The 25,888-nt window shown below is 30.5% G+C and overlaps 1 protein-coding gene across 1 annotated transcript in view; it reads left to right on the top strand.

The window, feature by feature from the left end:
• LOC127715765 (von Willebrand factor A domain-containing protein 3B-like) overlaps positions 1–25,888 on the top strand; it is a 54,203-nt gene that overhangs the window by 4,384 nt on the left and 23,931 nt on the right. The window contains exons 2-22 of the mRNA XM_052221912.1: positions 1,306–1,554; positions 4,147–4,238; positions 4,760–5,010; positions 5,432–5,591; positions 8,207–8,275; positions 8,840–8,946; positions 9,421–9,656; positions 11,494–11,687; positions 12,534–12,688; positions 14,044–14,182; positions 14,507–14,737; positions 15,786–15,968; positions 17,049–17,188; positions 17,672–17,919; positions 18,181–18,219; positions 20,053–20,181; positions 20,492–20,539; positions 22,025–22,076; positions 22,376–22,532; positions 23,524–23,642; positions 24,367–24,417. Of these exons, the coding sequence (XP_052077872.1) occupies positions 1,306–1,554; positions 4,147–4,238; positions 4,760–5,010; positions 5,432–5,591; positions 8,207–8,275; positions 8,840–8,946; positions 9,421–9,656; positions 11,494–11,687; positions 12,534–12,688; positions 14,044–14,182; positions 14,507–14,737; positions 15,786–15,968; positions 17,049–17,188; positions 17,672–17,919; positions 18,181–18,219; positions 20,053–20,181; positions 20,492–20,539; positions 22,025–22,076; positions 22,376–22,532; positions 23,524–23,642; positions 24,367–24,417 (3,049 nt within the window). The remainder of the gene's footprint in view (positions 1–1,305; positions 1,555–4,146; positions 4,239–4,759; positions 5,011–5,431; positions 5,592–8,206; positions 8,276–8,839; positions 8,947–9,420; positions 9,657–11,493; positions 11,688–12,533; positions 12,689–14,043; positions 14,183–14,506; positions 14,738–15,785; positions 15,969–17,048; positions 17,189–17,671; positions 17,920–18,180; positions 18,220–20,052; positions 20,182–20,491; positions 20,540–22,024; positions 22,077–22,375; positions 22,533–23,523; positions 23,643–24,366; positions 24,418–25,888) is intronic.

Below are 25,888 nucleotides of genomic sequence, written 5' to 3'. Positions count from 1 at the left end.
GGTTTTTGTCTAAAATGGAAGTGGCCGCATAAGGGTTCAGTCTTGATATTTAAATACATGTTGTATTTGATGATAATACATAACATATTTAAAGGTTGCAACTGGACATGAATGCGGCCACTTCCATTTTTGACAAAAAGCATCTGAAAAGTGACGTTTTATGGCATATTTGATAGATTTTTCATATTTAAGTTTGAATTTGAGTTTCTTTAATGACCAAATCATTTCAAATCTTTTACATGAACTAATTGAAACGACTGCAGTAGACACTTAAGTGTTTAAAAAAAGTCAAAAATCTTTCATCAGGTGTACTTCGAATTTTAGGCCAAAACTAGCCCTTACTGGACCTTCTCCTTTGTATTTTTAGCAAAAATGATGAAAATATTTGCTTTCTGTTTTAAAATCTCTTTGAACTTTGAAAAAAACATTACATGTATTTCATTTTAAGGTAACATGAAAGTAATTGGAGGATATCTTATTTTCCTCTTGAAGTACTTCTAATGTGTCAGAGTGTATCAGAATAAATCTTGAAATATTGAATCTTTGTTTTTAATTAGATTTTTCAAAAAATGACTTTGTGATTAGCTTATTAACTGATAAGTTACTACCAGATCCTATCATCCCATCTGTTCACAGTGTATAAGAAAATCATTTCAGATACTCATAGCATTACTTTCAAGCAATATGGCATCACTGGATCAAATTAGTATGATGTTAAAAGACTCTGTACTCACAGCCTGGAGCCCTTGTATAATACTGCACATTACATACGTTTTGTATTATTTAGTCTTAGAACTATGATACAAATGATGAATTGTTGTTTCATTGCTTTTATAATATAAACCTACCATAAGTTACTAAACATAAATAAAGGTTATAGAAGGAATTTGTTTTTGAAGGGAATCTCCTTTGAATATGTATTGAATTCCTCTTGTAACACTTTATGTGTCTGAGAGACTTCAATAAAGAATTTGTACTTGAAAGAATTTGAACTATAATTATTTTTAAGTCAGATGTGATTAATTTTTTATTTAAAAGAGTTTTTTGTTCTATTTTATAACACCTGATGACTTTTAGTCATAATTTTTAAACATCTTGGAAATGAATGCATTTCCTATTTCTTTGGTTTTTTTTCAGTTGTCCCTTAACTCAATAGTGTGTTATTTTGTTTTTTTTTTATTTTTGAAAAAAATTCTCTCAGCATAATGAATTGAAAAAAAGGTAGTCAAATTCTTTAATGCACATGTCAGTTTTAAGAAACCTACATATTAAAATGTGTGTTGATGTACAGAACACTTATTTCAGATGTATCATTTGATATTGAATACAAGACACCATATGCTTCGAAGATTAAAGTTGGGATTGAAAACACTGAGAGAGCAGTAGAGGAATACAATCCAGAAGTCAGCTTACAGAAAACTCCTGCACAAACATGGGAAATGGATGTAAGATCTCTCGTCAATTCCAAGAAATGGCTCTCTCAGTATGGTTTACGGAGGAGCAAACTAACACTGTATCAGATTCTACCAGTTATAGGGTTCAAAGTCAGTGACGGTAAGTTGTAGGAGTTTGTGTTTTCTACATTTCAGTCCACATTTCAAAATGGCCACCTTTTTTATGACTGACAGAAATTTTATAAACTATTTATTATAATCTGAATTGCCTAATGTAATCCAAATTTTATCTGAATGTTGTAAAGATGATGCACTAAAAATCTTGTTTAATAAAGTTGAACACCTAGAAACTTTATTGTCAAGATCTTACAAATCTCTAAGGTTTTTTTTTAATGATTGCATATGAAGATAAATTAAGTCATTGTAGTTACATGCATGCATATATATACACATGAATTGTAGCAATGGAAATAAAGCTGCACATTATTTAGATATTTATCAATAAAGTGAGAAACCATAAATCATGTAGGCAAATATTTGCATGTTATAGCGACTAGGATTATATAAGCAATGCATTGAAATATATTGATACACAAATCTCTGTTTTGTTATCTCTAAGTGTAAAGGATGTAAACAAAATTTACCACATAAAAAATTCAAAATCTAACTGAAGATTTATAATCGGTATGATAAGATATATACTTTATAGCTCTGAAATACATACACTTTTGTATGATATAAAATGAGGAATAAAGTCATGAGTTTAGTGATGTGTGGAAACTTTAAAAAATCTTTTCTAAAGTTGAATATTTTGTTCAATCGTTCAGTTAAAAATCATTTAAAAGATTTTAATTCAACAATTCATTTTTGTATTTGTGTAAAGCCATTATTAAAAACAAAAATGAATGCCTTCCAGGCAGTAAATGTGAGCTATTACAGCATTCTACACCTATTCAATTGATTATTTTATTACCCTACAATATATTTTTCATACTTCATCAATTTGCACAAGCAATAAAGGGTATTTAAAATAGAATTTATGGTGCAGTCTTTAATATGACTGCTACCTTTAAAGGTAACTCATAGATTTATATAACCTGTTGGAAAATCAAGCTACAGTAATATTGAAAGCTTTTGGTATTAAAGTGCTAACTAAATTGCACTAAATAGGCTAACTTTGCTCTGGTGATGTCATACTATTACTAAGATAATAAATGGTTTGTATATACTTTAAAAAAGCATTTCCTCTGTCGTCAGTTGAAATAAGACCACTACCTGGTCTGGACCTGTATCTTTGTGTATAATTGATTGAAATTTAAAAGTATTAGCAAATAGGAAGTAGCTGCATTTTTTTAAGTTTACAAACTGATTCTCAATCTTTGTTTTAATTAAACCACACTTCCAAGGGTTGCGACAAGAATCACTTTTTAATATAAGAAATTCTCCCTTGACTTAATAATTGAAATTCACAAAAGTTTTATTTCTGAATATTTAATAGAGCTATTAATTATCATGATGTTCGGACTAAACCAACTGCATATATTTTCATAAATTTTCAAAATGAATAAAGGAGATGTGGGGTATATCTATGAGACAGCAACCCAATGACACAATACAACTTAAACTCCTTGGTATCTTTTAATAAAATCTTTATGTTAGACTGACATGTTCTTAATGATTGATTGCTAAAAAAAATAATTGATGAATGAGTTTACACTGAAAACTAGAGCCAAGAGAACTATAGATTTTGTAATGAAAAAATAATTATATTGTTTATTATAAATTTTACCTTTTATTAGACAGATGTCCAAATTTTTATGGTACTTGTATTACTAAGATTTTTTATATGCTCATTTATGGTATTATGGTATACCGTTGTCCCTCCGTCTGTCCTTCCGTCAGTCCGTTCTTCGTCAACATGTGGGACAATAACTCAAAAATGCTTTCTCCAATTTTCATGAAACTTTGGTGAATTATTTATAACTGTTGACGTGAGCTCCCTTTCCATTTTTATAAATTTTAGATTTTACGTTTCCGAGTTCAGAAATTTTATTCATAAAAATAGGGGGATTTTCCAGTTTTCTGACTATAACTCAAATATGCTTTGAACAATTTTCATGAAACTTTGGTGAATTGTTTATAGATATTGACATAAGTTCCATTTCGATTTAAAAAAAATTCTGATTTTATGTTTTGGAGCATTGGGACTGTATTCATTAAAAAGGGGGGATTTTCCAGTATTTCTGACAATAACTCAAAAACTCTTTTAGCAGTTATCATGAAACTTTGATGACTTGTTTATATCTATTGAAATAAGTTTCGTTTTGTTTTTTATAAATTTCTGATATGACATTGCGGAGTTATGGAACTTTATTAGTTGAAAAATTGTTGAAAACTGTCCAGTTGGTGCCAGGCATATCATGCGCTCATGGCGCAATCATTCATGGCGCAGCTCTTTATTAAATAAGGCATATTTTATGACAAATGAAAAAAATTATTGAAAACTGGCTCTACTTGACATCATCTATGAATTTTAGACCTATTAGCACAAATTACTAATGCAGTGGAAGGCAGAAAAGATTAAACTATAAATTATGTGATATTATACATACAAATGGAAGTACTTTGCAACAGAAAGGACATTTGGTCTTTCCTTCAATTGACTTCTAAGTTACAAACCATCAAGGCCTTGCTTATGTGACAGTTGTGGTTTGTTGCTTTGATCTCTTCAGTTACATTTCATATTTTGTAGATTTTGATAGATCTCTCAAAAGACCAATCAGTTCCAGGTATGCAGATGGCCTTTTCCATCAGATATTAAGACCTGATGGTAAAACTTTCAATGTAAGTATAAATATTTGTTAATATGACCATTAAATCTTGATTTGTATATAAAACAACTAAAGAAATAATACAAATCTACCACTATATACATCTAACACGAGTTCGTTGTATAGTTAGATCTAGCAGATGCTATATAATCCCAAATCAGATGCTACATTTATATAATTCCTTGAAATATGCAGTAAAGAAATGTTATCATCAGATAATGTTTATTTGGATAATGAATAAGATATATAGATAAATTTATTTGACAAACACTGAGAGTAAACTGTACAAACTCTGTTTCCAGTCCTGTTAAATTGGTATATAAAATTACTGATGCCTTTAAACTTGGAAATTTTACAGTTTATAACTTAAAGATCTTTTTTATCTCCCTTTGACCAGGCAGTGTTTGAACAAATTGCTTTTATCAAGATTTATATTTTATTATGTTGGTTTTTTTTCTAAAATTATATTGAGCAATATAAAGTTATTACAAAATACTAAATTTATTACAACTAGTTTCTTCAATCTTCTTTCAGATTACATGCAGTAGAGAACAGTTAAGACAGATTGAGGCACGTCTTAATCAGTCATTGCTGTTGTTCAAACGAAGACTTGAATGGCTGACAACAGAAAGTCGCCGTTTGTTTGGTGTGATAGAAGAGAAAGCATTGACAATTGTCCTTGATATACGTAATATGTCTCCTGTCCACTTTGACCAATATAGAATGGCTTTAGAGAGAGTGATTTATGAACAACTGACTCAAGTTGTCAAATTTAATTTGATTAGGTAAAGTTGTATTATAACTTTTAATTAGAATATGCACAGTGCAGTCATTTTTCAAATTTTACGCAAAATATTTCATTTAAAATCATCCAATTTTATATGCTGCACTGCTTCCAGTTGTTAAATCCAACCTTTGGGGAAAAAAATCCAACATTTGTTCCAAGTTCAAATTTAACATTGATGTACAAACTGAAAGTCAAGTTATTTAGCTGAATTGACAGAAATGAAAAGCTATTGCATCAAGTAACTAAAACCTATTACTCATACCACAAAATAGTAGGTTCAGAAAATTAAATCTTCACTAGAATATGAGATGCAATAATTATAAAGCAGACAGAGTGTTTGCACAGAATGGATGGCATCAGAGAATAAAGCGATGACATGTTCTGAATAAGATAACGAAGGTATTGTTTTGTTATGACAGGTCGACAGATGATATAGAGAAATACCAACCAGAATGTGTACCAGTGACACATGATACAATACAAGGAGCTGTAGACTGGGTCTGGGGACTAGATAGATTAGCACCTGTGGCTAAAACTTCAACATGTGAAGCTATTATAAAGGCTTCCATGGACCCTAATGTAAGTTTTATGAGATAATTTAAAGATTGTTATTATATTATGACTCAGTCTGACAGAATACCCTTGTGAGCTTTGATTCTCTATCATGACCATTCCATTTAAAATATATCTTAATCTTACCACTGACACATATTGTCACCCTGGTTGACCAAAATAGCAACTAATCAGACCTCTTAAACATGTAAAATAACCTATTGTTACATTGGAATATCATACATGTATATCTTCATCATCCAACATATATGTGAAGTCTTCATTTTAAGGAATTGTGTTGAGATTTTTACATAACTGATTTATCTTGGTGGTTGCCATCTTTGATGTTATTGCTTTAACAATTTTGTTGGTTTTTCACATAAGTTTACTTTCAGTTTTCTATCTATATTCAATAAACTTGTGTGATTGGGAGAAGAAATTCTACATGTGAATCAAAAATGAATTGAATTAAATTATATTACAATAGCCCACTGGTTATTCAAACCTTAGACTTTAAAACTTGTATTATCTTGTTCTTAACTAAGCATACTGTATTTAATAGAAATAAAACAGGTCTTGTAACTGTCAGAATGATGTGTCCATATCAGATGATATCTTTGCCTTCATTTACAAAAAGTTTGTAACGTTGGGAGCTACCAGAGCTTGTTTATCTTATGTAAAGCAAAATTGATATTTATATCTCATTAAAATGATTTACCCTGAATATAGTGGACAGTTTTTCTGTTGAACCTAAAAACATCCATCCATCCATCTTTCTGAAACAAGTAATTATGGACCAAAAATATGTTCATTGAAATGCATCTTTGTTATTAGTTTTACACCTACCAGTCTCAAGTGAATGCCTATTTTTGGTGAAGATATCATGTCTGAAGGGAAAATTTGATTACATTTAAAGTCATATAAAATTAGTTTCTGGTAATTATGATGTAAAGAAAAATATTGAACCAATGAATACATATATATATATATAATATATATATATCAAATGCGTTTTGTTTAAATATACTTTTTCACTTTTTTTGTCTTTTGGAAAATGTTGTTTGTGCTGTATTTAGACCCCTCTACCAAGAAATTTGTTTTGCATGCACACGTATAAAAATTGCGGTTTTTATCCAACGCAATCATAGGTTTGAACATTGTTTTCAATTTAGACTTATTTATATATATATATTTGATTCCTAGCATCACTGAAGAGACATTAATTGTCGAAATCCAGGTATGGTGTACTAATTTTTGCACCTTTTGTTTGCGGTATACCATCTTTTCCGCAAGTTTATTGTTTTCTGTTTGGTATTAAATTAATAGTTAAGATCCATTTTGTTACATCTGGTGATCCGTTTATTTGGCAATCGCCATGGCAGTCCAGGGTTTAAGAACATCTGTTGTTCGACCTGCTAGTCAAATGCGTTTTGTTAAATATACTTTTTCACTTTTTTTGGTCTTTTGGAAAATGTTGTTTGTGCTGTATTTAGACCCCTCTACCAAGAAATTTGTATTGCATGCACACGTATAAAAATTGCGGATTTTATCCAACGCAATCATAGGTTTGAATGTTGTTTTCAATTAAGACTTGTATATATATATAGAGGGGTCTAACTACAGCACAAACAACATTTTCCAAAAGACCAAAAAAGTGAAAAAGTATATTTAAACAAAATGCATTTGACTAACAGGTCAAACAACGGATGTTCTTAAACCCTGCTGACTGCCATTGGCGATTGCCAAATAAATGGATCACAAGATATAACAAAATGGATCTTTATCATAATTGATATATATATATACTAAACTAAGTTCTCTGTGCAAGTTTTTTTTTTTAAATTTATTACAAATCCATAACATTTAATTGACAAATAATATTTCATTTAGTAATTGTTGATCGAAAATTTTGGTTGCTAATCAAGGACCCAAAAATGTTATCACACAATTTTGGTTATTTTGAGATGAATTGTAAGTTGGGGTCCTTTTTTCAACCCCCCCCCCCCCCCCCCCTTAATCAGCTTCTGGTTGGTGAATTAGAGTATATGGATACAATAATTCAATTGCAGTACATTTCTGAGGATTGGGATAAAATAAAGGATTTTCTTTTAAAAGTAAGTCTATGTACACGTGAATGGTTACGTTTTACTATAAAGAAAATCCTTTATTTCATCCAAATCTTCAGAAATGTACTGCAATTAAATTATTGTATCCATGTACTCTAATTCATCAACCAGAAGCTGATTAGATTGGGTGGGGAAGGGGGGGGGGGGGGGGTAGTTTAGAAAAAAAAGAGGATTTTCTTTTAAAAGAAAGTCTATGTACACATGTTTTATAGTAAAATGTAGCCATCCATGTGTATAAAACATATTCAACTTTTTTTGTTAACGTTAAAGTATCATATTACTTAAATGAATGCTGTTTTGTCAGGTTATTGTATTATGATACATCAAATTGAATACGAACAAAGAGTTATTAATTTCAAATGGACATTTAACGGTTTAAAGGATCAGGTTAAAATATAAAAAAAGAAAAATTTAAACCAGTTAATGCCTTGACAAGAATTTATATCAGTATTTTGAAGGACATTCATGAAACAAGTTGTGTCAACATATTTTTGAGAATGATTTTTATCATTGTAGAATGAGGCTATTTATCTGTTCACTGAAGGAACAGCTATAGAAACATGTAAAGAAATATTAAAAGAAAAGGTTAGTACATTGTAGAATAAAAACTTTCTTGTTCCTCGGTCATTGATGAATAGTTGCCTCAGTGTCAGGCATACCACATCTATGTATATTGGTTTGAGTGAGAGTACCTTACCTACACATGTTTGTTACTGTCATGGCAAAATTGTCATTTAGGAAATTATTAATAAATTGTTTATAATTAAAAGTGCTGTTGCATTGATTTCAAGAATTGAGAATTCAGAGGACACTCAGGTGTTATATTTTGGAATTTTTCACATTTCTTCGGATAAAAAGAAGAAAAAACCAAACATTTATAAAAAAAACAGCAAATAAAATGTGTGAGCATGACCCGAAGATTTCCAGACATGACAGTACTGCAGTACTACATTTGTAAATTAATATGCATTAGGATTTTTCCTTTCTTAAGTGATTAAGATATTTTAAGTATTTGAAATAAAAACTCATGATTATTTGCTTTAATGATATACAGGCACATAATGGGGAAGTAACTCATTACTATACAGCACAGATTTAAAGACATTGTTATATTTTTTTATCATAGTTACTTCATATTAACATTTATAGGTGAGAGATCTACACCACAAAGTGCCTGTCCACACTGTTGCCTTTAACTGTGATGACTCAGCTACTGTAAGGTTCCTTAAAGACTTTGCTGACAGAACTTGTGCCAAGTATGTATATGGAATTTACTTTTTTGAAATGGATGAATTGTAGCATATTTGCAAAAAAGATATATACATTTTGTTTCATTTTTGAATCTGAGTGCCAAAAAATTTCCTTCTCATAGAATTTCTGTAAATAATTTTTCAAATGGAAATATTCAACAATTTATATAAATGCAGTAGTCAATATATTCATTTAGCCTACTGTGGATTCATTATTATTCATTGGATACAAATTTTCGTGGATTTCATGGGTACAGGTGAACCACGAAATTAAATGTTCAACAAATGACAAATATTCTATAGATTTTTATGCAGACTTTCATTGACAAAACCAGAAAATTAAATATCCACGAACATGTAAGTTTTCCATGATCCATGAAAAATTGGTTCCCACGAAAATAAATGAATCCACCGTATATCCTATATTGTGGAGTTCACTGTATTTGACAATTAATGTAATTGTGCTGCTATTTTATCCAGATTTCATGCTTACTCTGTGATAATGGAGATGGATAGTTATGAATCCTCCCCTATTGACCCTCGTAACAATAGAGCTAACATAGTGCTGAAGAAACGTACCTATGGTGGAGTTCCTCCAGGGGCGGGGATGAGAGAAGATGTAGCTTTATTGTTTGAGGAGATAGAGGAAACAAGGAACACTATTGCTCAAGTACAAGCTATTATGGAAGAAGTGCCTGAACCTAAAGTTCTTGTTGGTGAGTGTGATGAACTCATTTTATTTGAAATGTTTTAGAGCATTGTTATTTTCAGAGCATCAAGGTTTTCAGTAATAAGATCATTTACAGATATGTGATTTATTTGTTTGTCTCACTTTATGCATCAACTTTCTCATTTATTGTCTTTGTCCAACTGTGTGACTCTTTATTTGAACTTGCCTAAAATAGTTTTGATGAAATTAACACTATTTTAAAAAAATGTTGTGTATTCTATGAATCATCAGAGGACAAGTATTTATTCATATCTCCAAGTATTGAGAAGTATTCATATTTACGCCTTGAAAAGTCCCATAAAATGCATATCATCATACCAGACCCTTTATTGTGCCGTGCATTATTATAAACAAACATTTCAATATTTGATCAAACTTACCCTTTAGAGTCTGCCATATTTGATTATCATAACTAATTAAAAGTTTTTACTGTCAATTAATTTTCATTACATTGAAATTAAAATGCATATAATGTGAGATGTTCTTTTTGTTGTTGCATAAAAACTTAATTAAAACAGAATTACCAGGTACTAATGAAAGATAAATTATTGATATAAAATAAATGAAGCTATATTGATTGAATGAAAATGAGAAATTATTGATTTTATGATAGCAGATGAAAATAAAAATTTCATTATTTTCTGACAGTGAAAATGTCCTTAAGGAAAATGGTTTAACAGCGAGTCAGCAGGGTCTGAGGGATGAGTTATTAAAAAAATCTGGAGTGAGCAACTTTAATCATATGGAATAATCATCCATCACAAACTTATTGATAAATCTATTCTTCTGAAAGCAGTTGGCTAGTAAATCATCAAATGGGGGAGGTGGGGGTTGGCTTGTGACACAACTTTGACAGAATTAAAATATTAAAGCAATCCAAGACAGGTTTAGACACATTAATGCTGTTAAGACCACTTATTCCTGTAATGGTTTCTGATGTTATAGGACCCTGTCAACTAGCCCTATTTTCCAACAAACTGTTGACCAACTTTTATTAGATTTTAAAACAGAAACTATTACCATAGTGTCTACTACTGTGGATTCATTAATATTCATGGGATAGCAATTTTCGTGGATTTCGTGGGTTTAGGTGAACCACGAATTTCAATACTCAACGAAGTGAGAATTTTCTATCAGCTTATATGCAGACATTAGCAAAACCACAAAATCAAATATCCATGAAAACATGATTTTTCAACAATCCACGAAAATTGGTACCCACGAAAATAAATGAATCCACAGTATCAGAAATTCACCCACAGGTTCTGCATAGAATTAATGACCTATTATATATAAACTTGATCAAGCTTATCTTTATTTTATACTACATATTTCAACATTTTGCTTTGATCCATTAATCCCAATGGATTACCTATATATTAACTTCTTTATCTAACTTTCATTGTATCATGCCGGTTAAAGTAAATTAGAATTGACTGGAAAAATTATATCAGTCTAACACAGTAATTTATTATTATTGGAATTCATCTTTCAGTTAACGTATTACAAAAAAACATGCTTGCTAACAATACAATATTGAATAATACAAATCCACTCAGACTTTTCGTGACTGGAATAAGCTGATGATATCTGGGTTTAGATATTGCATGTTAAAGAAATTACAAAGCATAATTAAATTCACAGGACCTTGTCCATACAATTGTTATAGTGATTTGGCTTTCTATGTAACTGGACCATAAAAATAGCAAGTGTGGGCTTATTAAGGGGATTTAGACTTCTAGTTCAAACTTTGTATCATTATTTAATGGTTACTGTTAGACTTTACAATTATAATTAAACTATGCCTCAATTAAAATTTTCAGAATCTGTGATAGATAAGACGGACCTTAGTGAAAGAGATGAACAATACATGGGTACAAAACAATGGTTGAACATTTATGGACTTGGTGCTCGAAGACTAGAATTATGGGATGTATTAGGAAGTGTTGCATTCAAACATCGGGATGGAATCGTTGATCTCAAAGTCAAGCCAGAAAATAATACACAAACTGAAGCAGTAAGTAGTCATTTTATTGTTGTTGAAGAAGCAAGACATAGCTATCCTTCATTCCTTCATTTGCTTCATCAACATATAGCTTCAGTCTGTGGTTGAATTTTTATTAAACATCAGTATATTTAATTGGTGAAACCTTTATGGTTATGCTATACAACCATGAAATGATGGTAAACTTAGTAAAATGGCTAAATTAGGCAAAATCTTGACTTGTGATTCATATATACTAGGAATTGATATAGAGCACAACAGTAGTTAAAAATATATTTGAAAAGGAAGTTTATTTTATTTTCATCTATTTCCTACTATTTTTGGTGATGCTTGTGCCCTATGTTGATTCATCCAAAATGTTTTGAAAATTAGCTTTAAATTTAAATCTGAAAAAACTTGATTATACATGTAACGTCACTATAATGACTTCAAATTTAAGTGTGTTAACAAGTCTTTACTAATATTCACTATTTCTCAACTGAAAGCCTTCATCCTGATGCTTAAAAAAACCCTGAATAGTAATTTTCTCATACAATGTTTAATTTATGATGAATTTACAAAGCCAATTAAACCCAAAAAGGTACTCTTTCCTTAGTTATAGATTATTTCAGATCAAGAGCTGTTTTTTGCTTAACAAAGACCAGGTCAATGTATATTTGTTTTTAAGATTTTAGGACTTTTTTCGTTTATTTGTATAGACGTATGTCAAAAATTGACGAAAATTGGAGCTGCGATTAGAGAAAATTCTTATTATTGAAGCATTTATATTATTCGGTATATAATTATTCAGATTAACTGCAATTAAGCTTACTAGAGCTCTCTGTATGTGTAATTCAAGTTTTTTTTCTTTTCTTTCAGCTGACACACAGTAAGCTTATTAATGCAAGATATTGTGACAAGTTTCCTGTGGTCAAGTGGAAAGATGGACAGGTCATGCATGTCCAGGTCACACCTGAGATACATAGAAGATATGAAAGAAAGATTAATATTTCGCTCAGATCATTCCATCAAAGGTCATTTATTGATTATTTTAGTAATGGATCAACTATTGTAGTTTATTAACCTATTAAAAGTGTGCTTTATCAGGAATTGTTGTGACAAACATATAAGTTGGAAACAAAATGCAAAATGTTCATTTCTCAAATTTCTTTAAAAAAAAAAAAACAGGTATTAAAACAAAAACAAAATGGCGGTCCCTCTTAGTTGTTTGGAGAATCTCTACAAATAAATGCTGTCTATTTTTATTTATAGTCTTAATTTTTGTCGAGCCTTCGACTTTTGTCGAAAAAGCGAGACATAGCGATCCTACATTCCGTCGGCGTCGTCGTCGGCGGCGTCCACAAATATTCACTCTGTGGTTAAAGTTTTTGAAATTTTAATAACTTTCTTAAACTATCCTGGATTTCTACCAAACTTGGACAGAAGCTTGTTTATGATCATAAGATAATATTCAAAAGTAAATTTTGTAAAAAAAAATTCCATTTTTTCCGTATTTTACTTATAAATGGACTTAGTTTTTCTGCCAGGAAACATTACATTCACATTGTGGTTAAAGTTTTTGAAATTTTAATAACTTTCTTAAACTATCCTGGATTTGTACCAAACTTGGACAGAAGCTTGTTTATGATTAAAATCTAGTATCTAGAAGGAAATTTTGTAAAAAAAAAATTCCATTTTTTCCGTATTTTACTTATAAATGGACTTAGTTTTTGCTAGTTAACATTACATTCACTCTGTGGTTAAAGTTTTTAAATTTTAACATCTTTCTTAAACTATCCTGGATTTGTACCAAACTTGGACAGAAGCTTGTTTATGATTAAAAGCTAGTATCCACAAGTAAATTTTGTAAAAAAAAAATTCCATTTTTTCCGTATTTTACTTATAAATGGACTTAGTTTTTCTGTCAGGAAACATTACATTCACTCTGTGGTTAAAGTTTTTGAAATTTTAATAACTTTCTTAAACTATCCTGGATTTCTACCATTTTTGCTGAGCCTGTGATTAACAGCAAAAAGTAGGCGAGACACTGGGTTCCGCGGAACCCTTACGAATTTTTGTATTGTCGTGCAATTTTCATTTTCTCAAACATTTTCTCGTTTGAATTGTTTTATATTTGTCATTTCTGAGCCTTTTATAGCTAACTATGCTGTATGGGTTTTACTGTTTTGTTGAAGGTCGTATGGTGACCTATAGTTGTTAACTTCTATGTCATTTGGTCTCTGGTGGAGAGTTGTCTCATTGGCAGCCATACCACATCTTCTTATTTTTATATTATAGATATATATGTACATCTCCAATGCTTGAATTATTCCTTTTTGTAATTAGATTCCTGAGCATCATATATATCCATGTAAATCTTATTTTACAGAATTGACTGGTTGAAGCAAGGAAGTAGAGCTTTATTTGGTACAGTTATAGAGGACCAGATCTACGTACTGATAGACACTTCAGCCTCAATGTTACCCAGTATTACCTTTGTAAAGGACAAACTCTTTATACTAATGCAGGTCAGTATTCTGTTATTGGTCATTCAGAAAGAAAGTTATAAAACTGTAATACAAAAGAAGGACTCACACATTATTAGAACTGCTGTTAACTGTCACATGACCGTCCTTGTTTTTAAAATTTTATTGATGGATTTTGGTAATGGTGCATAATTTTTCATCTGACACTTAAAAAAATCACTCAGTAAAAGGTATTATGCCATATGTATTTTCTATTTCTCTTTGCATTTCTCTATATTCTTCGTTATTCGTAATGAACAAAAATATGTTTTCTATTACATTTTCAATAAATTAATTCTAAATTATCTCCCTTGTTATTATCTTAAGGAACAATTGAGACACAAAAAGAAGTTTAATATGGTAGCATTTAACTCCAAAGCAATAACCTGGCAGAATAGGATGGTTGATGTTACAGAGCAGGCTCTGATTGGTGCTTGGAAATGGATCCAGAACTTGTCGTGCTGGGGTTCTACAAATACATACGCTGCCTTACAACATGCATTATCTGACCCGGGAACACAGGCTATATACTTACTGACGGATGGTAGACCTGATCAAGTATGTAAAAATTTTGTAGAATTTCAGTGTCTCTTGTTTGAATGAGATTTTATTACTTCTCAGGTGTTTAAATTATGTGTGGAAATTGAAAACATCTGACTCTAATCAACATTTAGTCTAAGGGATATTTATATGTTATTTAATGCTTTTTGAAAGAATCAGTTTAATACCTTTTTTTTACCACAAATATGTTTGAAAATTTTCTTTCAATACCAGTCAATTCATACTGAAATGTTATAACACATTCGCTTTGTGAAATCTGGTTTTAGTTACTACAATTTGTTTTTCATATGAAATTTAAGTTTCTGTAGTTGTCTCCCCTTCTTACAACCTTTTAGTGCATTATGTGTGAATTTTGTCACTAAAAGTATTATATATGATAATTGAAAATAAAAATTGTTTTGTATTTTAAACAAAATAGATAGAAATGTACTAAAGGTGGTATGGGAGTATAAATGAAAAATTATAGAATTTTTTCATACTTTGCCAACATGTAGTATATATTGTGGTATGTTCAAAAATAAAATAAAATGATAGGTCACTGGGCTTGTTTTCAAGCCACAGGTTTTGAAAATTTACACATTTTGTGCGGATTATACAGAGAAAAAGCATCCTGATGTGAAGAGAAAGTAAACTAAATGATAGAATTTGTAATTAAAAAATGAGAAGATAGCTCTTATAAACTGTTTTCAGAATATCAAAAGAAAAAATGGAGTCACTGTATGTTTTTTCCTGCTATAACATAAAAAAGACAAATTTCTTGAAGATTCCTTTATAGATTATACATTTTCTGAGCTACCTCCCTTTAATATGTAAATTGAAAAAAAATGAAATCAAGCCAAAATATTTTAGAATTTGCTGACTTAATAAAAAGTCTAGACCCTTTGTGTTCTGCTATTTTGCAATCCAAGATGGCAGAAGACACCCATACCACCTTAAATACTAAGCCAAAATACAATATTATAATAGATTTTTTACATTCAGACATTTCACACTATTTTCAAATTATGCAATTTCTTTGAATAAACAAAACTCCTTTCCATTTTAGCCACCAAAGTCAATCATTGCTCAAGTACAAATGCAGCACTGTGTTCCTGTTCATGCCATTTCCTTTAACTGTAATGATACAGAGGCAAACCAGTTCCTGTCTGATTTGGCCCAGGCCACAGATGGAAGATACCATTATTTCTCTGAGAAAGGGATTGATGCAGACCAGCCAAAATCTTGGGAGGTAAGGATATTTCCAAATACTAAGAATTCCTCCATTGATTTTTATTATTTATGTTGAAACCTCAAGAACATATACACATTTGACAAAAATGTGCCAGTATGTCGTTTTTTTATTTTAATATCTGAAAGTTGAGGGGGGGATAAGAAATGGAAAAAAAAAATTATGTTTCTTCCATTGTGGATATTTAGAAATTTGATTGTTGATGACAGATCTTTGAATGTCTCTGGTTATTCAATCACTTGTCTAAGACTCTTGTCAATTTGAACTTGACCTATGATACATGTTTAGATACTTATCTATTAATGATCTCTAGATCATTGACATTGAGAAGTTGGCTCGCTATCACTTTGATATATTTACTGTTATATATACGTCTAATTGGTAAGACAAAACTTAAAAAGTGAATATAGAAAATTATTTTGTTGCAATGGGAAATTTAGAGATCCAGTGTCTATATTTAGACTAAATTTATATAAAAATGAAAAGATGTGATATGATTGTCAATGAAACAACTATTCAACAGAGACAAAAAAAAATATGTGGATATAAGCCACTATAGGTTTATATATATAAATTTTTTTTTTATTGTTCTGTGATTTGTATAAAATAAATTCATAAAGTGTCATGCTTATGACCTGACAGAATGTTCTGACAATTTTGCATAAATTCATTAATACAGTATAGATCAATATGACCTTTTATTGCCAATCTTTATGTTGTTAACTGTAGAAATATTTTATATTTCGACAGAGCATATTTTATGAATGCATAGGTAACTATGACTGGTGATGTGATGATTATTTTTACTGAGTCAGATTTATACAGTACAATGAACTTTTGTATACATAGAGAAGCTGTATGAAAAAGTAATACTTATATAAAAAAAGGTTTCTGTTAAACATTTCTTATACTAAGGGAAGAAAATACAAGTCATTTTATTATAAAATCGAAAGAAACAACATTTTAAGTTATTTTTAAATTATAAGATTTTCCTGGTTAAATTTTTTGAATGCTGAAATATTTGAGAGGAAAAAAACATTACCTGATAGGTACCTCCAATTTTACTTTTTAATTTTACAGAGTGAAGACATTAGGCTGCTGAAGGAAGAAATAAGAAGAGGATTAGAACATTTACAGAAGATAGAAGATCTCAGGGATGAATGTTCTAATCTATCATGGAAAAGTGAGGTGGAGAATCTGAAGGAAAGAAGATGTAGTAGGTCCGTACTTTATTGATATTGTTTTAATTTGCGTATAGACATGTATGATTGATTGATTGTTGGTTGCTTAACGTCCATAGACATGTATGAAGGTAGTATGATTGATTTGATAAATGTTCTTCAAATTTATCTTGCCAACTTGTTTTCTTATAAAATGTAAAATTAGCTGATAAAATTGTTAATTATTCAGATCTTGACAAGCATATGCTGTTTAATTGTAAATGAATAGAAAAAAATATCAAGCTGTGAGATGATGACTTTTCAGATTTAGGTTGGTTTTTAATAAAAATGGGTATGAAAATATCAAAATAATGTAAAAAAGTTTTTTTTTTTTCAATTTAATCCACTCTACTGATGATTCTTGATCTGTTACTGCATGTTATATACATACATTGGTAAAAAATTGCATTCAGCATATGACCTGTTCATCTCTATTGCATTAAGTGTTAAAGTTAATATTATGTTTAAATTTTTATAATGTAGAAATCATCCAATGCCAAAAACTGACAGACCATCAGCTGTTCCTGCTATGGATCCATCTGAGATCTTTCGTCCAGATCCATTGAGTATACCACGCCCGAAGAGTGCCCCTCCCCCAAGGGAGGACAGACAAACACCATCACCACCACCTAGATCAGCTTCCCCTCCTGTTCAGAAATCATCCCTAAGGATTCGTAGATATTCACGCCCAGTTAGTGCTAGAAAGTCATCTCAGAATCCACTAAGTGCTTGTAAGTACTATTGTATGCTTTGATGGAGGATTGTAGAATTAGTGTTTTATTTTCAAAGTTTTTAGTCATTTAAATGAGAAATAATGCATATTAATATTAAAAATAGTAATTAGCTTTTACATGAATACTAGTACTAACAAAAGCATTAGTATTGCATTAATTTTTTAATTTTTTAATCTTTACTCTGCTTGGTCTTGTTCTTAAATGTATTTTGAGAATTGAGGCATATGTATTTGAACTTATATTTTTATCCTTATCTAGCAAAATCAGAAATATCATCTCGTCCTCGCAGAAAATCAGGTAGCTAACATTCTCATTGTAAATCATGCACAATTTCACATAAACTCAAGCATGTAAGCCTTCACTTTATAAGGCAGCATTTGATCATTTTAGTCGCAGAAAGCAGAATTTCATTTAATTTCAATCTTGGCAGAAATATTGCTTGCTTGCATTTTTACAGTGTGGGATTTTAAATGTGTTTGACTTGTATAATTTACTTTTTTTGCATGAATGTCATATGTTATTTGGAATATGAGAATACTTGCATGTGTTTTCTAAAGGCACTTTTTAACTCTGGTGGAGTCTCAGAAATGTGTTGTTTTTATCTCCGATTGGAGGGGGAAATTTTAATGTTTTTTGTTACATTTTACACAGCAAAAAGGATTACCAGAAATGTCAAGATTAGTTGTATAGAATGAAAGAATTTGTTTTCTAAATGTTCAAAATGCACAATTTATGGTAACCTTATTGTTTGGTTAAATTATGATTTTTGTCTCGCCTGCGACGAAAGTTGCAGTATTCAAGACATAGGGATTACTATCCGGCGGTGGCAGTGGCGGTGTAAACTATTTGTATATAAAGTTTTATATTTCAGAAGGTAGAAGACCTGGATGCTTCATACCTTGTATGCAGATATCTTATGTTACGTCTGTCATATGTCCATTTATCGGACTTTGACCTCATTGTCATGGATCTTTAAAAATGTTAAGTTTATGTGATACCTGTAGTAAAATCTTCATATTTAAGACTTTCAACATAAAATCAATGGTCAGTAAAGCAGGCAAGACATTTCAGCATGTGCACTCTTGTTAAATATGCACCAGTAATTTTTTTGGAACAATAAAATTGGCTGCTGTCTAGCATTTTTTAATGTTTTAAGGGGTTGCATGAGTAAAACAACGCCTTCTTACATGTTTGCAAGATTTTCAGATCAGTTTTAAAGCAATGACTAGCACATAATACAATATTCACAGCTTTGCATGTTTTAAGCATTTCTTGTATATATAGCTTAGACCATCTATAGGCTATATGGTATACTGTTAATTAATTTTCTTGCCATTTCCAGTCAGATAGATGAAAAAAAAGTTATTGAAATATTGTCAGTTTGTCAATATTGCTCAGCGAAATAGCCTTATTAATGGAAAATATATGTAAAATTTACCATTCTTGCCAAATCATTTTTGATTTCTGTAGCTGTTGATTTTTTAAGTACTTGAATAAAAGTAAGTACTTGCAAGAAACAAGCAAGGTGGTCTTTGCTACCTGAAGATATTCCATTTTGTTCTTCAGTTTTCAGCAGCAGAAGGAAAACAAAACTGTATTACCTCTTTGAGTTTTTGTTGCAATAGTCATATGAATGTTTATACACTCAGCCATGGAAACCTTATGATATTTTAGAAATTGATATCAGTAGGTTAATGTTATAACTATGAATTCAACTGTATTCATGTCATTAGTAAATACGAAGTTGGATTTTAGAATCAGTCTGAAAAAAATCAATGAATTCTAAATACAAAATCAAATCTGGTTTCAGAACACTTACCGGGGTAATTTGTACTTATACATGAAGTATGCAATATAATACACAAAATCCAAATAACTTAGACAGTATTGAGTGCATCTTACTGTTGATTCATTTATTTTTTTGTTTTAGTACCAATTTTCATGGATTGAGGAAAAATAGTATTTTTGTTGATATATGATTTTGAGGTTGTGCCAAATTTAGGAGGCAAGCCACTAGAATATTGTACTTCATTGAACATTTGAAATTGTGGTTATTCAATTCCATGAAATCCCCAAAATTTATACCAGACAAATTTTATTCAAAGTATTTTGTGTTAAATTTATTTCCAGCTCACACAAGAACAAGTTTACTACGTACAATGACAAGCACTGGAAGATTTGATCCTGATGAATGGTTACTGCCAGAAACCCGACAGTTGTTTGAAAAACAAGCCAAACAGCAACAACAGTTAGCTGAAGGTATAATTGTTTTACAGATCATATTTTTGTGAAGCTCTTGTGTTCTGATGATTCTATTTCTTTCCTTTGTGTCATAGTTTGCCATCAAAGTTTTGTTTGTGTATTTCGCAAGCATGTAATGCCTATTTTACATACTAATTTTACTAAGAATCATTCTTTAATAATATTTAGCTCAAAACATTTCTATGCAAAAAAATTATTATAAATAAATAATTTAAACACAAAGCAACAGAATTGTTATTCATTTTTGGTCTGAGACATGTTGAATGTCACTTTCCTCTGTTATTCGGGATATTTTTGTTTATTTTAGCTCTACAACGCTTTCATCTTTCTCCGTATGTTGTGGAACGTAGAAACGGTATAGTCATTATGCTCGATGTCGCTAATTTGGCTTGAAGTGATTGATAACAGCACGTTCAAATATATATTCACATTGATCATATATTTTACTCATTTGATTTTCAGTATTGTCATCTTAACCTCTCTGACAATCTAATGACAATTTGTGTTTGCTGAAGTTTGCATGAATTCCATCAGTTAAAAAAAAAAAATTGCAACAGCTTTTCCAGCTAATTCTTTACAGTTATAATTTCATTTTATTTTCTATTTATTATCTTACAACAGATCACTGCATGTAACACCAAACATTTTATCCAATGCAGGTTAATTTACTCCATGAGAAAATATTAGAGTTCAACACTGCATGCTTTTTTAAAGCTTCTTTCAATTTCATGCAATATTTCTAATTGGACTGAATGATATATACGATTGTTTTAAGTGTCATTTAGTTGTTATATCTAATGATTAATACTGACAGCATCAAATAATGGAGAAAAAAAGACAGAAAACATGTCAGCATTTCATATGACATCACAAACAATACGAATAAAATTATATACATATAACAACATATTATAAAACTAAAAAATTCCTCTTATTATATTTCAAAAAATGTACAAAATTGTCTTAAGGTTGCACTTATGGAGGTGTTGTTCAGGATCATAGTAGACAGTTTTGTTCATGTGTCAAACTCTATGTATACAATAAAATTTCACCAGAACTATGGAATGGTAATCTTGAAGGGCCATTTTTTTTATGGAATCAGGCTTCATACTATTAAAATTTATTTCCTAACAAGATAGTAAATTGCTGTGGTTCATACTCGTTAAGATCAGACTTGCTATGCAATATCCTCTACCATGAGTAATAGTATGTCCACATATATTATTATTAAACATATTGCAAAAAAATAGAATATATGCTGCTCTTAACAACATAATCAGTATATTGCATATCAGGTTAACTTACATACTAATGGTGAATATTTTTATTTGAAATTTCTGTCCCGTAAAGCTCACAGCTTAATTTGATTTAAAAATCATGTAAGCTATCACCAATTTAGCTTGCTTGTATTTATGGTATGCTAATACAATAGAAATAAGAATAGGTTATGAGAGATCATCCTGTTTTGGGCAATAACTTCACAATGTCACAATGTTTTGTACAATCAACTAATAACAGTGTACTTATTGCCAGAATTTAATTAATCAAGTGCATATCAAAATATTTCTTAGTTCGTGAGCTATTTTGCTTTATTTTACAAGAACTTAAAATGGGTGCACTAAGGTCAACCTCATACCACACCTTAAAATTACCATTAAAGATGTCATAAAAATAACTATATAAATTATTTCAAGTTATTTGAAATAAATTGTTTTACTTTTTTCAGGTACTATTTATTTTGATATAGAGAGATTTAGTCTTAGCTTAGACTGTTCAAGGAAATAAGTTTAATTTATCTAATAAAATTAATATTTCATACAAACTTAATTTGTATTTTCAGTTGACCAAAAGAGGGAAAATGCAAGGACATTTAGAAAGAAAAGACTAGCAAGGTAATACAAAGTTTCAATAAAATCTTTGAGTCAACTTTAAAATTCAAGATTTTAATAAACTGTGCTGTACACATAAAAGCAAACTATATTTTTCCACTGAATCATATTCAAAAAGTCTACTGAAACACTTAGATTCTCTTGGGCTGTCTGAACCACTGCAAAAGTCCAACCTAAAGTTAGTTGTGTTTTTATTGTGGACTTATCTTTTATGAGACTTTAATCTTTGTCATTATAAAAAGAAAATTTGGATAAAATTGTTAATTGGAGGAAATTTGTCATGTTAAATATTTTGTTTGCAGGGCCAAAGAAACATCATCAAAAATGTGGTTGAGCAAGCATGGGCTGGTTGCTAAGAAACTGACTATACTGGATGCACTGGCACCAACATTTATACCACGAAGAGCTAAATATGTCCCTATACTGGATAGACATGTACTATCTAAAGTGTTTGATGATGTAAGTAGTTTGTAGAAAGAGAGAAAAGATATCATAGGGCCAATAAAAAATTATAGGTCTAATAAAAACAGACAACACCAAGGCAAAACAGAAAAACCTTGAAAAGAAAAACCACACTATTTCAGTAAAGGGAATAAAGAATCTTTAAAGATTGTTCTATTCTTTCTTAATTTATATAACTTTATACAACTCATCCAAAGCTTCTGTAATGAGGCAAGTCACAGAAAAAGGATTGTTTGCCTCAGAGATCTGCAAAGCCTCCCTCTTTAATATTTTTTGACATCACAAATGTGACTTGTCACTGAAATTTTGCTTGTCATGTAAAACGCAACATTGGTCTTTGAAGCATGTCAACCAAGTATACAGCATTTAGGGCTATTCCATTAAAATGTATGTGGAGGGTAGGAAGGGACTTTCAAAATATCCCTACAACCAAGAAGCATTTTTTAGATAATATTGCATAATGGTAATAGACGCATACTGAAAAAAGACCCATGACCCACATTCAATAATTAAACTTCCCTTCCTACCCTCCCACATACATTTTAATGGAATAGTACTTAGGAGTAAGATCAGACTGGTCAGCTCAGAGTAAAATAAAGTATTCTGATAATGTGACATGTCGTCTTGCCCAAAGTTACTTTATGAGCTAGCATGTTAAACATTGCAATGACATTGTCCTGAATAATGCATCTGATAATTGCTGCTTAAAGTGAGGCAAACATGAATCAATAGATCAGATTTTGGTGATTATCTTTTGTTTTTTATGTTGCTAAATCTTTCATGTCTGATTTAAGGTATGCATTACTTTAGCCATTTTTTTCATGCAAGGGTATAAGTTTACACAAAATATTAGAATTGAACTTTATATATAATCTGTTATAAATTCTATGAAAAACAGGAGTACTGCTCTTCTAACATATATCTCTATTATATTAAACAAAGTTAAAAAGGACTATTAATATCAGCTGATATATTTTTGATGTTTTAGATATTACCAATGGCCCATGTATCCAGCAGAAAACCACATGTTACATTAATAAATCCTTCAGCAGTTGATTTACAAGGTTATGAACAGAAAGTACACAAAGCTATAGTATCCTATCATAAGTAAGTACATTTGCTGTACCAAAAAACAGGTTTTCAGGAAAAAAATGTAAGATAGATTTGTTAGGGAAAGTAGGTGGAAGGCAACCCATGGTCCATACAAATTTAGTAGATAAGAGTCATTCAAATTAACATATATACACAGGTTTTTATCAATTCCTTTCAACATGTCAGGGTTGGGTTTTTTGGGGGGTGTGGATTAGCCCTTAGATATGATAAGTGTTGAAGTTTATTACATATATGTCTAAAAAAATATTGTAATCTCATGATCATGGCTGATTGGCTCCAACCCAAATAAAGTTTTGAGATGGTATACAGGAATAACCCTGTTTGTTGGTTTTTCTGTCTGACTGTCTAGCCATGTGCCACGTTAGCGCAATTTCACCTAAACACCTAGAATGGTATTCATGAAATTTAATATGGTTTTAGAAGAGGGTGTGTGTAAAGGAATATAATACTTGTCTTACATGTTAATTCAATATACTAATAGTATTGTTGGGGCATGGTATCTCTTTGTAAGTTCATTCACAACCCTAATTGGTATAGGCTTAATTTGAATCAAATGTAACAGTTTATTTTGTGCAGCAGACATTTGTGTATGATTCTATGTAAATTGAATGGTTGTAAAAATAATTCCAGAAAACAAGAAAATATTGTAAACAGTTTTAAAAACCAAGAATACAAATAGATATATAAACTCTCTAATCAAATTTTTTTTTTAATTTAGACGTCTCAATAAAATTGTATGGGAAGCTCTGCCGGAAGAAGAACGCAAAAAGTAGGTATTTCAACATAATTATTTACAAATAGTCCAAAAGTTTTATTAGATGAAGTTGATTGGTTGTTGACTGAAATAATTCATCTGTTAAACAGTTTATAAATATAAAAGCTCTGTTGGAAAGTTAGATTGTTAAAATGTCAACTCAAATTAGATAAAAAATATTTTGAGTTAAGATTTTTCTGATATTGACTATATTCATTTCATTTTCATAAAAAGTAATTTTTGTCTTGCCTGCAACTTCTGTCGCAGTATGCGAAACATAGATATTATAATCCATCGGCGGCATAAACTATTTGTTTATAACTTTATTATTTAGAAGGTAGAAGACCTGGATGCTTCATACCTTGTGTGCAGATACCTTATGTTACGAAGTTTCTGTCTGTTCTTATCCTCATTTTCATTGTTCATTGACTGCTTGAAAAAAATTACAGTTTTTTTGTTAAGTGAAATACTCATGAGTTATAGGATAACTTCTACATGTCTCTCAGGTAGGGTTCACCTGACTTTGACCTTATTCCATGGATCAGTGATCAAGGTTAAAGTTACATGGTCTAGTCCGTATCTCAGATACTATAAGCAGTAGGTCAATTATATTTGGTGTATTGAATGATTGTAAGGTGTACATGTCCGACTGACAAGTTTCATCTGACCTTGACCTCAATTTCATGGTTCAATGTTTAGTTTTTGTGGTTTGGTCTATTTCCCAGATACTATAAGCAATAGGTCCACTATATTTGGTGTATGGAATGATTGTCAGATGTACATATCCATCTGGCAGGTTTCATCTGACCTCGACCTCATTTTCATGGTTGATTGGACAATTTTAGTTTTTGTGATTTAGTCTATTCCTCAGATATTATAAGCAATAGGTCAGTTATATTTAGTGTATGGATTAATTGTGAAGTGTACATGTCTGTCTGGCAGGGTTCACATGACATTGGCCTCATTTTCATGGTTCATTGGTCAAAGAGAAGTTTTTGTAATTTTGTCAGTTTATCAGATACTATAAGCAATAGGTCAACTATATTTGGTGTATGGAATGATCGTAAAGTGTACATGTTTGTCTGGCGGGGTTCATATGACCTTGACCTCATTTTCATCGTTCATCTTACAATGTTAAGATTTTGTTGTTTGATCTGTTTCTCAGATACTATTAGCAATAGGACCACTACGTTTGGTGTATGGAAAGATTGCAATGTGTGAATGTCTGTCTGGCATGGTTCATTTGACCGTGACCACATTTTCATAGAACATTGATAATGTTAAGTTTATGTGATACTTGGTAGTAGTAAAACCTTTATATTACAGACTTTCAACATGAATTCAATGTTAAATGATAAGTAAAATAGGCGAGACATTTTAATGTGTGCACTCTTGATATTCATGTGGTCGCAACAAATTGTTTTCTGAAAGTAATTCCTGACAAACACAAATAACTTTAAAGAAATTAAACAACAAAAATTGGTAA

This window comes from Mytilus californianus, unplaced genomic scaffold, assembly GCF_021869535.1.
Source record: "Mytilus californianus isolate M0D057914Y unplaced genomic scaffold, xbMytCali1.0.p SCAF_9, whole genome shotgun sequence".
Lineage (NCBI taxonomy): Eukaryota > Metazoa > Mollusca > Bivalvia > Mytilida > Mytilidae > Mytilus > Mytilus californianus.
The sequence above is the reverse complement of the archived record's forward strand: the minus strand, read 5'-3'. Positions and strand labels throughout refer to the sequence as shown.